Source organism: Hypomesus transpacificus, unplaced genomic scaffold (genome assembly GCF_021917145.1).
Source record: "Hypomesus transpacificus isolate Combined female unplaced genomic scaffold, fHypTra1 scaffold_91, whole genome shotgun sequence".
Classification (NCBI taxonomy): Eukaryota; Metazoa; Chordata; class Actinopteri; order Osmeriformes; family Osmeridae; genus Hypomesus; species Hypomesus transpacificus.
Genome location: NW_025814042.1, coordinates 415826 through 429570, shown reverse-complemented (window position 1 = coordinate 429570; position 13745 = coordinate 415826). Strand labels below are relative to the sequence as shown.

The 13745-nt window shown below is 40.7% G+C and overlaps 1 protein-coding gene across 4 annotated transcripts in view; it reads right to left on the bottom strand.

Moving 5' to 3' along the window:
- Positions 1-13745, bottom strand: part of LOC124466321 (protein-cysteine N-palmitoyltransferase HHAT-like protein) — a 68972-nt gene that overhangs the window by 19081 nt on the left and 36146 nt on the right. For all 4 annotated transcript variants that reach the window (XM_047018132.1, XM_047018129.1, XM_047018131.1 and 1 more), the window contains 2 exons: positions 3637-3781; positions 3506-3541 (listed from right to left, as the gene is read on the bottom strand). In XM_047018132.1, the coding sequence (XP_046874088.1) occupies positions 3506-3541; positions 3637-3781 (181 nt within the window). The remainder of the gene's footprint in view (positions 1-3505; positions 3542-3636; positions 3782-13745) is intronic.

Sequence of the window (13745 nt, the reverse complement as noted above, 5' to 3'; positions counted from 1 at the left end):
AAATTACCATATTTCCCTTCTCTGGCAAGATACCTCTCCTGACTTATGGCATGTCCTGCACAGGAGAAAACCCACTCAGATAGTGTTGAAGAGGCCTGCACACACAGGTATGAATTTGAAAGGGCAGACAAATTCGGGAGGCTGTCCCGGGACCAGGGACTGATGTCCACAAGCTGTCGAACACGGTGCATCCCTCTGCTTTAAGAAGTATTTTGTGTGTCGCAGCATGTTTCAATACATTCTACGTGCTTGCAGGTAATCGTTTTGATTTTTTTTTTGCATTTTGCGAGGCTGTGAAATACAGCCACACTCTCGACCGCTTCGCTTAGGCATTTTAAATGCACTAAAAAATAGCCAACGAAAGACCAGCAGAGAAAGTGTAATATGTTTGCTAGCAATCACATGCAGTGAATGGTTTATATGCTTTAACATCCGTCCCTCCCTGAGGCTCTGACCATCTCCATTGCGTAAACCTTTATGGTGGCCCGGCTCAATGGCCAGCCATGGTCTGCCATCCACAGTATAACAATAGCTGAGCTCCTCCTCCTCATACGGAGTGATGGCCAGGTTGGTGTGGGGCCCATGGGTGTACTTTAAAGTCACCCATTAAGTTAACGTTTCCTGAGGTAATTTTTTTAAATAAATTGTCTTATTGGGTAGTTTTGATAATGATTGGAAAGGAATACATTGGCATTAAACAAAATAAGATCAGTTTGACGTAATCAAACGCGTCATGACGGTCAATTTTCCTGCGGTGATTCTAGCATTAAACCATTGTGTAATCAAGACTGTAACAAGTCATTTTAAAACAACAAAATTGTATGAAATTATACGTAAAAACATAGGGGAGACTGGGTATGGTTGTAACACGGGGAGAGTTGTAACACTACCAATTCCACGATTTAGGGATAAGATAGGAGTCATGTGACAGTTTCAGTTTCCTCAGGTTTCCTTTACGATACCACATGGAGTTTTCCAGTCTGTGTTGCTATTTCTCCTGAAGTTAGAGCAGAAAAATTTAATTCTGAAGTACAAAAGTAAAAAAAAGATTCATTTTCCTTTAGTATTTCTACCGTTGTAGATAATGTTGTATGAGTTATGTCCGGTCAAACTGTAGTTTCTCTAGTAAAGAATGGTGTATCAACCTCCTGCTAATTTCAAAGCACCATGCCAATACAGCAAGCTAAACAATGGGTGACAGTGGCCGGGATGGTTGTAACACGTGTTTTTAAAGTATTACAACCAAAGAGACAGGTAGGAGTAGGAAGAAGAGGCGCTTGGAAATCCTCACTGATACACCAGTAAAGCTGGCATTGGAAGAGGAGGAGCCTCGAAAAGCAAAAAACATCAGATATATACATATGAATGTGCACGTACGGACATGCACACACCAATCACACGTGTGCATGCACAAACACACACAATATGCACATACACTCCCCATATTCACACATTTCATTGTTGCAGCCATTCATTTAAAATAAAACTGTTGTTGTGGCATGTCACTTGGTTTTTGTGCATTTTGTTTACCTGTTACAAGTTACTCCAGTATGTGTTACAACCTTCCCCGGTAGTGGGGTTGGTTGTAACAAAGGACCACCTTGTATTTGTCATCATCTCACAAGTCTGTGATATAGTTGAAGACATTTAAATTGTTGCCATTTGTAGTAGACAAGTATGGGTACTTTGCCTAAAAGTTTCACACGTGTAGTTAAAAAAGAAAGGTATTTTTAGGTGCTGAAGAAAAAAGTCTTACAACCATACCCAGTCTCCCCTACCTGAATATGTTTTTGTTTCATGTAGACATTTGTAAGTTGATAAAACAAGGCTTAGAGAGCAGTTCCCCTTACGAAGATATGGCTCCGGCTAGCTAACTGCTTTGCAAATTCATCTCCCGGCACCATTTTGATTCGACGGTAGGGGGAGCTTCGCTAGCTTTTTGTTGGCGTAGTTGGTAGTTCGACTCTTGGTCAGAGCGGACAGTGCCTCTGATGGAACTTACAAGACTTTGTCTGTTTGAGATTTGCATAGGAAAGAGGTGTCAATGGACTTTGAAGTTTACTGTATGTTCATTTTACCCACCAAACTGTTGTTATTCAACTATGAAAAGGTGAAATCTCTGTGAAATGTTTGTATGTTGCGTGTTTAGCCATCTTAATTCGACAAAGAAATTACCTCAGGGGAGCATTTATAGTCCATCTGCATATTAATTTATGGGAGGAGGCAAGGCGGGGTCAGTGGCTCGTTCACATGCGATGAATCTCACGTTGATTGGGATTTATAAAGGAAAGGTGTGAAGGACCTGGCGTACGACCGGTTCTATACATGTGAATATTTGTGTGCGTAGGTACTTTTAGGTACTCAAGTTAAGGCCGTACGCCATCTTCTGGTATGTACCAGAATGTATGTTACTATGGATGACGAGCTCTCCCTCACGGCCCTCAATGCTACAGTCTCCCGGTCTTGTAGATTCACCCTCTACAACATCCGGAAGATCAGGATATACCTGTCTGAGCACTCCACCCAGCTGCTAGTCCAAGCACTGGTCCTCTCCAAGTTGGACTACTGCAACTCGCTGCTCGCTGGTCTCCCAGCATGTGCAACCCGCCCTCTTCAGAGGATTCAGAACGCAGCGGCCCGCCTGGTCTACAATCTACCCAGACGCTCCCATGTTACCCCGCTCCTCATCTCTCTCCACTGGCTACCCATCAACGCCCGTATCATATTCAAGACCCTGGTACTGACTTTCCGAGGCAGTGAACGGGACTGCACCCGACTACATCAAGTCTCTCCTGCAACCTTACACCCCCACCCGCCACCTACGGTCTTCTTCAGACAACCACCTGGTGGTCCCACCGCTCAAGACCGCCCGGTCCCAACACAAGCTCTTCTCCTGCCTGGCCCCCCAATGGTGGAACCAGCTCCCCACCTCCATCAGGGACACTGACTGTCTCCCCACCTTCAAGAAAAGGTTTAAGACGCACTTGTTCCGGGAGTATAACGGCACTTAGGAATGCTTGGCTAGACCTGATGTAAGTTTCCTCCAAGATCACAATGACTCTTATTGAGTGACTTGTTGCTCTTGTAGGTTAGTTATAACTAAGTTAAGTCTTGTACTCGCTGTGAAATATTTTACTGTTGATTGTTCTTCTACAGGTACAGTCCTGCACTTTTTGTAGTTCATGTTGTTTTAATTTGTAACTTCTATAACTGCATGCTCTTATGGGTCTTCCCTTTTGGCACCTGTTTAGTTTTTTCACAATGTGTGCTTCATGTTTGGGACTACCTCGTTGTTATGATCAGTGACCTATGCTCTTTTGTAAAGCTCTCTCTTGGAAGTCGCTTTGGATAAAAGCGTCTGCTAAATGTGTAAATGTAAATGTAAGCGGCGCAATCTTTTTTACATGAGGCCCCAGGTTTTTATCAGAATACTTTTGTGTACTACTAAAGGAACGGTGTAGTATTTAGCATCTGAAACATTAGTTTTTCTTATTAAGACACTTACTTGCAGAGCCAGTCATTGATTCCTCTGTCAAAGTGACTACAAGGGAGACAAAATATGGGAGAATTTAGTATCACATAAATGAACATTAAGATTATTTATTAATGTTGGGAGATGTATTACTGTGTACACACGTTTCAGCAAACACATATAGCATGGTGATGCATTTTGGGGGTTGAGGTGGGTCAAGGTGGTCCAGTCTGGACACTGTGTTGATGACCCCAAACATGACAGCAGCTTTGACCCAATCATACACCAGGTTATAATACGCCAAGCCAACTAATGGGACACAGCCAATCAAACAAAAAGAGAAACAATAAAACAGGGATGAATTACACCAAATATTACCACCTTAAAAAAATATATACTTAGATACAAGTGTTTCTCAGTCAATCTGCAGATCATTGAAGTGAGTCTGTGGTAGCAATTTATGGTACCTAACCACCCTAATTTTCGCTTTAACTTGCCCCTATTTTCTAAACAAAATGGTGAAAAGTTGTGGATGAGGGAGACTTTTCATTTATATACATTTTGGGGCTTCCTCAAATGCTAAAAGTGATTTGAGGAATGCTTTTCTGCCTTTTTCCAGAGATACTTCCTTCCATTGTTAGGCCTTTATTGAATTAAAGGGTAGGCAGGGGCATATCCAGACAGCTAGAATGTACAACTTTTAGAGCTAGTTAAATTAGCTAGATTAAGTAGTTATTTAGATATGTCGTTTATGTACTTTAAACCAATGATGAATAACCATGCGACATCCGTAGATTTGATGCACCTTGACTCCCACTTTCACAGTAGTGCCAGCTGTATAAAATCCCCAATTCTGTACAACCCCATTAATCCCAGGTGAAACATGATTTCTTCACCTGGAGGCTGGTTCTTGTTCGAGTCAATACATGCCTGTTGTTTCTGGTACTCATTATTTAATAAAATATGATATAAAAAAGCCTACTAAAATATCAAAATAAATATATTGAAACCAAGTTTTATGTATTAAATTTGGTGAACAGCCAGTAAAGAATGGAGATTCAAATAATAACCACATCACCAAAACCTTAACTCAACTATGGAGCCCCAGAGGTGCAGTGGCGACTGGTCATTAGGGGCAGGTGCACTGCCCCACCTGTTATCAACAGAAAGAACTGCAACAAAATTGTGTTATTTTTAATTTCTCGAACATTTTTATTTTAGTTTACTTCGAATAATTTACAATCTATGAATATAGCGTCTTCCTAAATTGTTTCGTTTCATTCGTTTGTGTTAAGATTTTATTTCATTTTCATTGGTCCCTGCCTTGTTGCTTCAGACTGCGTTCTGCCTATTCGAGTTAGCAATGCTAATAGCATAGGCTAATCGTGAAGGTGGGGCTCTGGTGGGGCTATAGCCCTTCTCTCACAATGCAATGTACATTGGACGTGGGAAAGTATTAATACGCATGCTCAGAATGTAATGTAATGTGGATCACACAAATTGTATGCCAAGTGGGGCTGAGAGCCGGTTGCCCCAATACAGCGTCATTTTGTATTTCAGCCCTGATTGGCTGCTTGTCGCCAACATTAGTCGGCAAGAAGAGCGAGGAGATTTAGCTAGATTGTCTTAGCTAGCTTGTTAGCTTCACAAACGCCAGATAACTTGAGAAAATGAATAAAGTGGATTTCATACTTGAGCACCGGTTGTATACCCTTATATACCCTATAAACCCTTAATTTGGAGGAGAAAGTTGAAATAAAGCAGAAGTGGTGCCAATCAGCCACGATATTGCCATTGCAACATTGCAAACTGCTGGTAAAAGTAACCGCAGATTTAACGTGGAGTGGTTTTTGAAGAAAGAGTGGCTAACGGTTAGTCTAGTTAGCATACAAAAGAAGGCACCTTTCTCTTCAAGTGAGCTCTCAGCCTTGGTGAGTGAAAGCATATTTTATCATCCTGCCTTTGTGGTGCTGGTCTGTGAATTGGTCATATTATGGGGATCGATAAAGTCCTGCACTTTTGTGGTTCATGTTGTTTAATTTGTAACTTGTATAACTGCATGCTCTTATGGGTCTTCCCTTTGGCACTTGTTTAGCTTTTCACAATGTATGCTTCATGTTTTGGCTACTTGCAATGTTTGGGACTATCTCGTTGTTATGATCAGTGACCTATGCTCTTTTGTAAGCTCTCTCTTGGAAGTCGCTTTGGATAAAAGCATCTGCTAAATGAATAAATGTAAATGTAAATTTAAATAAAGATGGTGACGTGTGAGTGTGTCCATGCTTATCTGGTTGTTGTCATAGAATGGATCTGTATCCCTAAAAAGTTGTATTTCTGCTTCGTTATGGCCTTCCTGTTGTGTTGAGCTCATTGCTTCTTTCTGGTTCTGAGCTTGGTTGCATTCCTAATTTAGGTTTGTAAATATGACAGTGGTAATTTTACATGTGTGTGAGAGACAAGGAGAGCAATTACACAAGAAGGTCTCTCTCTCTCCAGTTTGTGTACTACAAAACCTGCGAAGCAAGCCGCTCTGTCGTTAAACGTGTTGCGTGGAGCCACGCTGTTTGTTGACGTGTTAAATAAACACATCAGTAGCAAGAGGGACTTTTGTAGCTTACTGGTATCCTATATTTTGAAATGTTTTTTTGCCCCACCAATTTTTTACATATAAAAACGCCACTGCAGAGGAGACATGGATACAAAAAATAGTATTTGTTTTAGTAATTGTTTTGGTATTCCCTCATTTTAGTTAAATACCCTTGTTTTATGTAAATATATTTACATTTACATTTAGTCATTTAGCAGACGCTCTTATCCAGAGCGACTTACAGTAAGTACAGGGACATTCCCCCCGAGGCAAGTAGGGTGAAGTGCCTTGCCCAAGGACACAACATCATGTGGCACGGCGGGGAATCGATCCGGCAACCTTCTGATTACTAGCCCAACTCCCTCACCGCTCAGCCATCTGACACCCTTGTGACATCCCATATTTGATGATTCCTTCTTCAATACCTCCCTGTGTTGTGTGCATCTTACCATCTTCAATTGCACTATGGCAAGACTATAGATGACAACACAGAGAACAACAAATACAAACTTTGTATTGTGAACTAAGGACAGCTTGAATCTTGTAAATTAAGTTATTCGCTGTCATTCCTCTGTCATTATTAGTTGTTGGTGGCATGACTATAAAGTGGACATGTTGATGTGTGTTCACAGCAGACGTTGGAGTGTGTTAAACTGGAAATGGATCAATATTAGGCTATGGTTCTTTATTAGGCTAATGCTAAATTTAAGGTCCATGGCCCGACCAAGGCTAACCATTGTAAAGGAGTTGTAATACAAATATCAATTAAAAACACAAACTTTATTCGTACAATCTAGCATGTTTCAATGTGTCAATCAACATATGTTCAATCCATATTTTACTCGTAAACTCTTAAGAAAATGTAAAGGCACATTAATAAAGATTGAGCAGTTTAAAGTCCCTGTAAAGTGAATTTCAGGTTTTTTGTCGTAACATGTCCTCATGTCTTCTCAATTTGAATCTGGCTCTGTAAGCTCACATTTATGTCTGTGTAAAGCCAATCCTGCTAGGAGCATCCACTTTTGTTGGTAGATTTTGTTGTAAAATATCTATATTATATAGATATATATAAGTCTAATATGGGGAGAACTGCCACTTGGGCAAACTTCCAGCTTCTGAACTGGGTGCAGTTCCACTCTGGTTCCATATGAGGGCGCTCACCAGTGAGTGCAGAATGAATGGAGGTTAATGGAGCTATACCCCTCAAAATCCACCTTTCTCAGGATATAATTTTTTGTCTAGTAATTTGAATGTTGCATTCGAAAGAGGAGGCAAAAAAAATACACACTGCTGGGTGTTAGATTTTTTAAACTAATATTTTTGTTCTAAAAAGCCTTTTAAAATGTCAATGACGTCATAGAATCAGCATTCATTATCAGTAGGGCTGTCCCCACTCAGTCAACTAGTCGATTTTCTGGTCGATATAATCTTGGTCGACTAAGATTTTTTTAATTGAGCTGCCGTATGGCAGTGTGAGATCTGATTCCTGCTTGTGTCATCATTGCTGAATTAACTAAATTGTAGATTATATTATTTAAGACAGATAAAGCAACTCTAAAAATATATTATTTAAAAGAAAAGGTGTTACTGTTCTCCCTTTCGTTAATCTGCACTTTGTTTTGGTTTGGTATTTTGCACACGGCACTAGCACAATTGGCTGCAGAACTACAAACTCCGCCATAGCCTACTTTGTCGGTGTTATTAGTCAAAATGGCAAAGAAATCTGTGGTATGGCAGCATTTCATTGAAGTACATTTACAAAGTACCGGGTGACTCGAAAAACTTTGAATGCAAACTCTGCCAACAACGGTTTATGTTTCATTGTTCGACGTTGAATATGATGTAGCCTTCCTACCACCTGAAAAACGTAAGTTGACCTAGCCCTAATTCGCTCATGCTAACGTGCTGGGTTGAAAAATGAATATTAATAAATTTTAAGAATCACATCCAAGTTGCTGAGGGGGCACCAAAAATAGCCTAATGAAAAATCATCATAGTCTTAATAATTATAATGCAGATATTATTTCAGTATATAAATATTAGACACTTTTTAGGCATGTATATCACAAAACAGGCAAAACAAGAGATATTTAATTGCTCAAGAAAGTAACGATGGTGACCCCCCCCCACACACACACACACACACTTAACTTCCCAAGCTACCCTTGGGTGCCCTTCCCTATCAGTGGTCTGTTGGATTGCGCCTGACGAAGTTTGACAGTAGGCTAAGTCAACTTTTTGGGAAATGGCCTCAAAAAGACAGCAGGAGTCAGGAGCAGAGAAAAGAAAGAAGAAGGAACTGAGATGATGCCCATGCATCACTTGCAGATAAGTCCATGTTTAATAATTCTACATATGGGAAATGTGCTGCTAATGTAATAGTTAGCCTATGCATACACCTCGAACTAGTTGACGTTATTGCTAATGTTAGGAAACTCAAATATGTCATAACTTAGGTTCAAGATAAATTGAGATTTTAGTGTTAAACATTATCTATGCATTTTACAAGTAACTGACGCCAGCTAGCTGTTACTTTACTTTACATTCTATTATGCTATTATATCATATTGATCAAAAAGTTGATAAATAAGTAATAAAGGGGAAGAGCTCCTTGGCTGCATGCTTTCAATTTTAAATGTTTATAATTTTTTGGGGTATAAGATTCTTTGTTTGAATATTCTGTCTCTTTCTCTACTGATCCTTTTTCTTAGTATTTCTAAGAACTACGTACAAGGAGGAGTACGTGGCCAAGAGGAAGATACAGATGACGAGCAACCATCTACAAGCAGTTCAGGCACACATCGACCCCAGCCAACCAGCAGGTCTGTACACTACAACATTACCAAGCCCTGATCAACCACCCTCAACCAGCAGTTTAGGGACAGATACACAGCAGAGAACCACCAGCTTTGAATTGGTGTTACATTGTGATGCTGCTATTATGTTATACTATTGTGTTATTGGTATTGAGTATGTTTGGTAATAAATAAATACATTCTCGGGGTGGAGCTGTGTGTGTGTGTGTGTGTGTGTGTGGGGGGGGGCATCATAAAGGAATTATGCTTAGGGCGTGGTTTCAGAGACCTCAGTGTTTGAGATTCAAGAAAACTGCAAATTACTTTAAAAAAATTTACTTTGATTTTCAATACATTTTTGTTATCGTTCAAATTTGGCTGTGTGGTTAGGAACACATTTTTCTGTGGTGTGAAACTCTTATAGTGAATATTTTATTGTCACTTTACAGGGACTGCAATTCACAGAAAAGTGCACAAAAGACGAGGGAATTAATTACTTAAACATGGGCAAGATTTAACTCAAACAAGGGAACAATTACTAAAACGTGCACAATTATAATTTATTTGTACATTTCACCTCCGAGTCTCCGTTTTCAACAGATGCAAAAACAAGGTTTATTCAAGTACACAGCTTTTGGACTCCTTATAGTACTATCGCTGTGGTTGGTTTGTACTTCAAACACCATACATCACAAAATACCTGGGGCCTCATGTTTAAACGTTGCGTACGCACAAAAAGCTTGTGCATGCTGGTTTTCACGCACACTTTGTGATGTATACAGATTTACTTGACGTGAGAATGTGCGGGCCGTCACGGAAAGTTTTGAGCAGACGTGAGAATGTGCGGACCGTCCGCAAAGTCTTGTCTGGCTCTGTAACATGGCGAATTCTAACTGAAAAGTGCCAAAACTCACCAAACATTACAAAATAAAGTTTCCACTACTACGTTTATGACGTTGACTATTCAAAAAAAAAAAAAAGTTTGATCATTAATGATCAAAACCCAAAACAGGAAATGCTATATAGCCTTCTGTTTAATCCGCCACTACTTAATAAGTAAGGGATAATGCCCGACGAGGTGTCCAATATTATCTGATAATGGACTCCGCTGCGCGTCGGACGGTTCACGCCTCTGCATCGTCCATTATCAGGTAATATTGGACACAGGGCATTATCCCGCTTATACCATGGTCACTTGCCAACGATTTTTTTTAACGTTAGCCAACTCTTTTTTTGTAGTCCGCTCAGCTCATAGAACCAACACCGGCTTTCCCTTGGCTGAGCTATTAGCCTGAAAGCTAACGTTATGCTAGCAAGATTCAGAGACAATAACATTGTGTGCGGTTGACAAACAGTAAATATAATTTTACAGTGTGTTTATGTTTGACAAGGAGATTTGTAAGCTAACCAGCCATGTAACCGTCCCAAAATTGATATTAAGATTTTCACGAAAGTATCGTCCGTATACTGTATAGGCTACAGTACGACTGCAGCCTGTGGAGCGAGTTGAATAGCAAATGGATGTGAGATGACCGCATTAAAGTTGACATATTCTCCCAACAGTAATTATAATTTCACAGTATGTTTAACAGCATGACTAGCCAGCTATCAAGCCATGTCATTGTCCCCAAATAAAATCTAGATTTTTAAAAACAAAATAATCGGCCATGTGTAGAGTTGGCCGCAGCCTGTCTGAAGTAGATAGACTAGCGAGGTGAATAGCGAATGGGATGTGAGAAGAGCGGTTACGTGAGACTGACACAGTACTTTCAGAAAGGTAACATTTTCAAATAGGTAAAAATAAAAATGGAAGTCACTCATTGTTGTAAATTACAAGTCAGCTTCTTGTTAAAGTCTTCCAAAGTTGAAAACGGAAACGATTCCCTGCCACATGATGTTGTGTCCTTGGGCAAGGCACTTCACCCTACTTGCCTCGGCGGGAATGTCCCTGTACTTACTGTGAGTCGCTCTTGATAAGAGCGTCTGCTAAATGACTAAATGTAAATGTCACCCAGACCATGGTATAACTTCTTTTAAACTTGAGAGTGTCAAACGACAAAATCACTCAGGAAATGCATGTCACGCTAACTATAGCTGCCATGCTGTTAAGATGCGCCACCAATCGTTTCTTCATTTAAAGTTTTACATCGGACCATTTCTTCTTGATTTCTGCCATGGTCCGGTTCTCTGCCCACAGCATTTATGGCCCTATAATAATAATAATTTAATTTGTAATGCACTTTACATTTAGCTAAATCTCAAAGTGTCACAGGTTAAAAACAAGAAAGGACGCAAATAGTGACAGTTATCCAGTCCGCCGACTTTCTTTTGTCGCTAATACCTGATGACAGGCCGCCAAACAGGACACATTTTCTCGCCTCCACCTCTGTTGCAGAACCTCGATCTCACAGTCACCGTATTTCTTCGAATAAACGCTGCGGCGTTTAACGTAATTTTTTTTACCGTATTTCCGTTACGGAAATACGGTAATTCAGACAAAGAAATGACCTCAGGAGCGCATTATAGTCCATCTGCATATTCATTTATGGGAGGAGGCAAGGTGGGGTCAGTGGCTCGTTCACGTGCCGTCAATCTCACGTTGATTGTAATTTATAAAGGAAAGGTGACCAGAACTAGCCTGGCTCTGCTGACCTACGCACTTCCGCTCAATTTGGATTTTGCTTCTGTACTCGGTCTGGCCGTTTAGTAGGTAAGTTAGATTTTGCAGGTTACTTTTTAACCGGCCAATCAGAGAACAGAGGGAGTGGCTGACAACGATGACGTTGATGTTGTGCGCTAGTTTGTGTTGTAGTTCCGTAATGGCGTCGGAGAAAGATGTGAGCCAAGCCATTCAGTCCGTTGTGGCAACGCTGCCGAATATCCAACAGCTAAAGCCGGAGCAAGAACAAGTTTTGCTGAGTTTTGTTGGTGGCCATGATGTTGTGGCCCTCCTCCCCACTGGGTTCAGGAAAAGTTTCCAGCTACGGCAGCTAGCTCTGTTACAGTAGTGGTGAAGGAATTGGCTAAGGCGAATGCTAGCGATTGGTTATAGCAGATCAGAGTGGCTCTGGGCAGATCCAATAGTTTTAAACTTCAACAGAGTACCCGCCTACAAGGAAGTCAATGCTTGTCAATGGAGCGAGACCAGACACTCACAAATGAAATGTACGAGAGTCTGGTTAGGACCAGGCTAGCACAGAACCTGGCGTACAACCGGTTTTATACCTGTGAATATTTCTGTACGTAGGTACTTTTCGAGTTTTGGCCGTACGCCATCTTTTGGTATGAAAGCTGCAATCCTTTATACATGAGGCCCCTGGTTCGTGCATCGGTTGAGTTAGGATTATGGTGGTCATTTCAATTTCCTTTCTTTCAAGGCTTCGCAAACCTTAATTTACCACATACAATTTTGGGATTTACCTCATGAGGTTTAGTTGTTCAGTTTCCCTTTAAGGCTCAGTTTCCCAGACATAAATTAAGCAAAGTCCTAGACCCCCCCAAATATTTTAAGGTCACATGACATGAAAACTTCATTTTAGGATGTTATTTAATATTAATATGAGTTCCCCTAGCCTGCCTTTGGTCCCCCAGTGGCCAGACATTTTGATAGGTGTAAACCAAGCCCTGGGTATTCTTCTCCGCCTTTGAGAAAATGAAAGCTCAAACGCTCGGTATGAAAATCTCCTCCTTGTGACGTTACAAGGAGGAAGGTTACCTCCCCTCTCTCTGCTTTGCCCGCCCTGATAATCTGGCCCGTCCATGAGAAACTGAGCTATGACCGTGCAAGTGTTTTTATCCTCGAGAGACATCATGGCTTGCAAACGAACAAAGCATTACATTTGCTCAGTTTGGATGTAGAAAGGAAAACAAAAGTATTTTTACAGCTCCTTCATCCGAGCTTCTGAAGACCCAGTGTCTTAATTTTATTTTCTCTGGAAATGCGCCAACACAACTTCCCAAAGTGTTGTATGTCTGCGCCAAACATTTCAGCCACGACTGTTTCCTCAACTTGAGCTAATACAAAGCTGGCCTTTCTGAAAAGCAACGGGGCAACGGGGCTGCGAGCCATTGCGATACATCCATTGTAAACATTAGCGCATGGTGCCGCCTCTCTCCTCTGCATTAGAATTTAAAGCTACAGACACAGAAACAGCACGTCTTGAGGAAAGCTCATTGTGGGACTGCTCGTTGTGCCTGTAATTATGCACCAAGGCTGAATTTCGGGAAAGAGACTACAGATACAGTATTGGGTACCACTAAGGTCTATATAAAAGCGTCCAAAAACAGCATATCATGTGACCTTTAATGGAGATCTTTGTTGAATTTTCTTAGTCTTCTCTTAGTCTAGAGACCTAGACTTAAGTAAAGACATAACTAAGAATAGATTCAACTATTGTTATAACATGTGACCATATATTTTGCTGTTTTCTGTTCATCATTATTGATAAATGTACTTTTGTAAATGTTATATAGATACTAGTGCTGTCAGTTAAACGTGTTATTAACGGCATTAACGCAAACCCATTTCAACAGTGTCAATTTATCGCGAGATTAACATTATTTTTGGCCTAGCAAACTTTTTAGTTTTTTTCACATGCTGCTGCATCAACTAGTGACGTTAGAAAAACTACAACACGACTGACGATTGACTTCCACTCAGAAGGTCACTCAGATGCGTCATACGCCCTGTGTGATCCGGTGCGCCTAAGAGATGGCAGCGCCGACGAGAGCTCCGCAAAAACCTAGCTTTTTGTTTGTCATTTTAGTGTTCGTTACTTGTTTTGTCAATGTTCTTTTGTCGTTTATTCAGTACGACTGGCAGACACTTCTGGACATTAAATTGTCACTTGGCAAGGATTATTTTACAAACTTTAATTCCACTTTTCGGAGT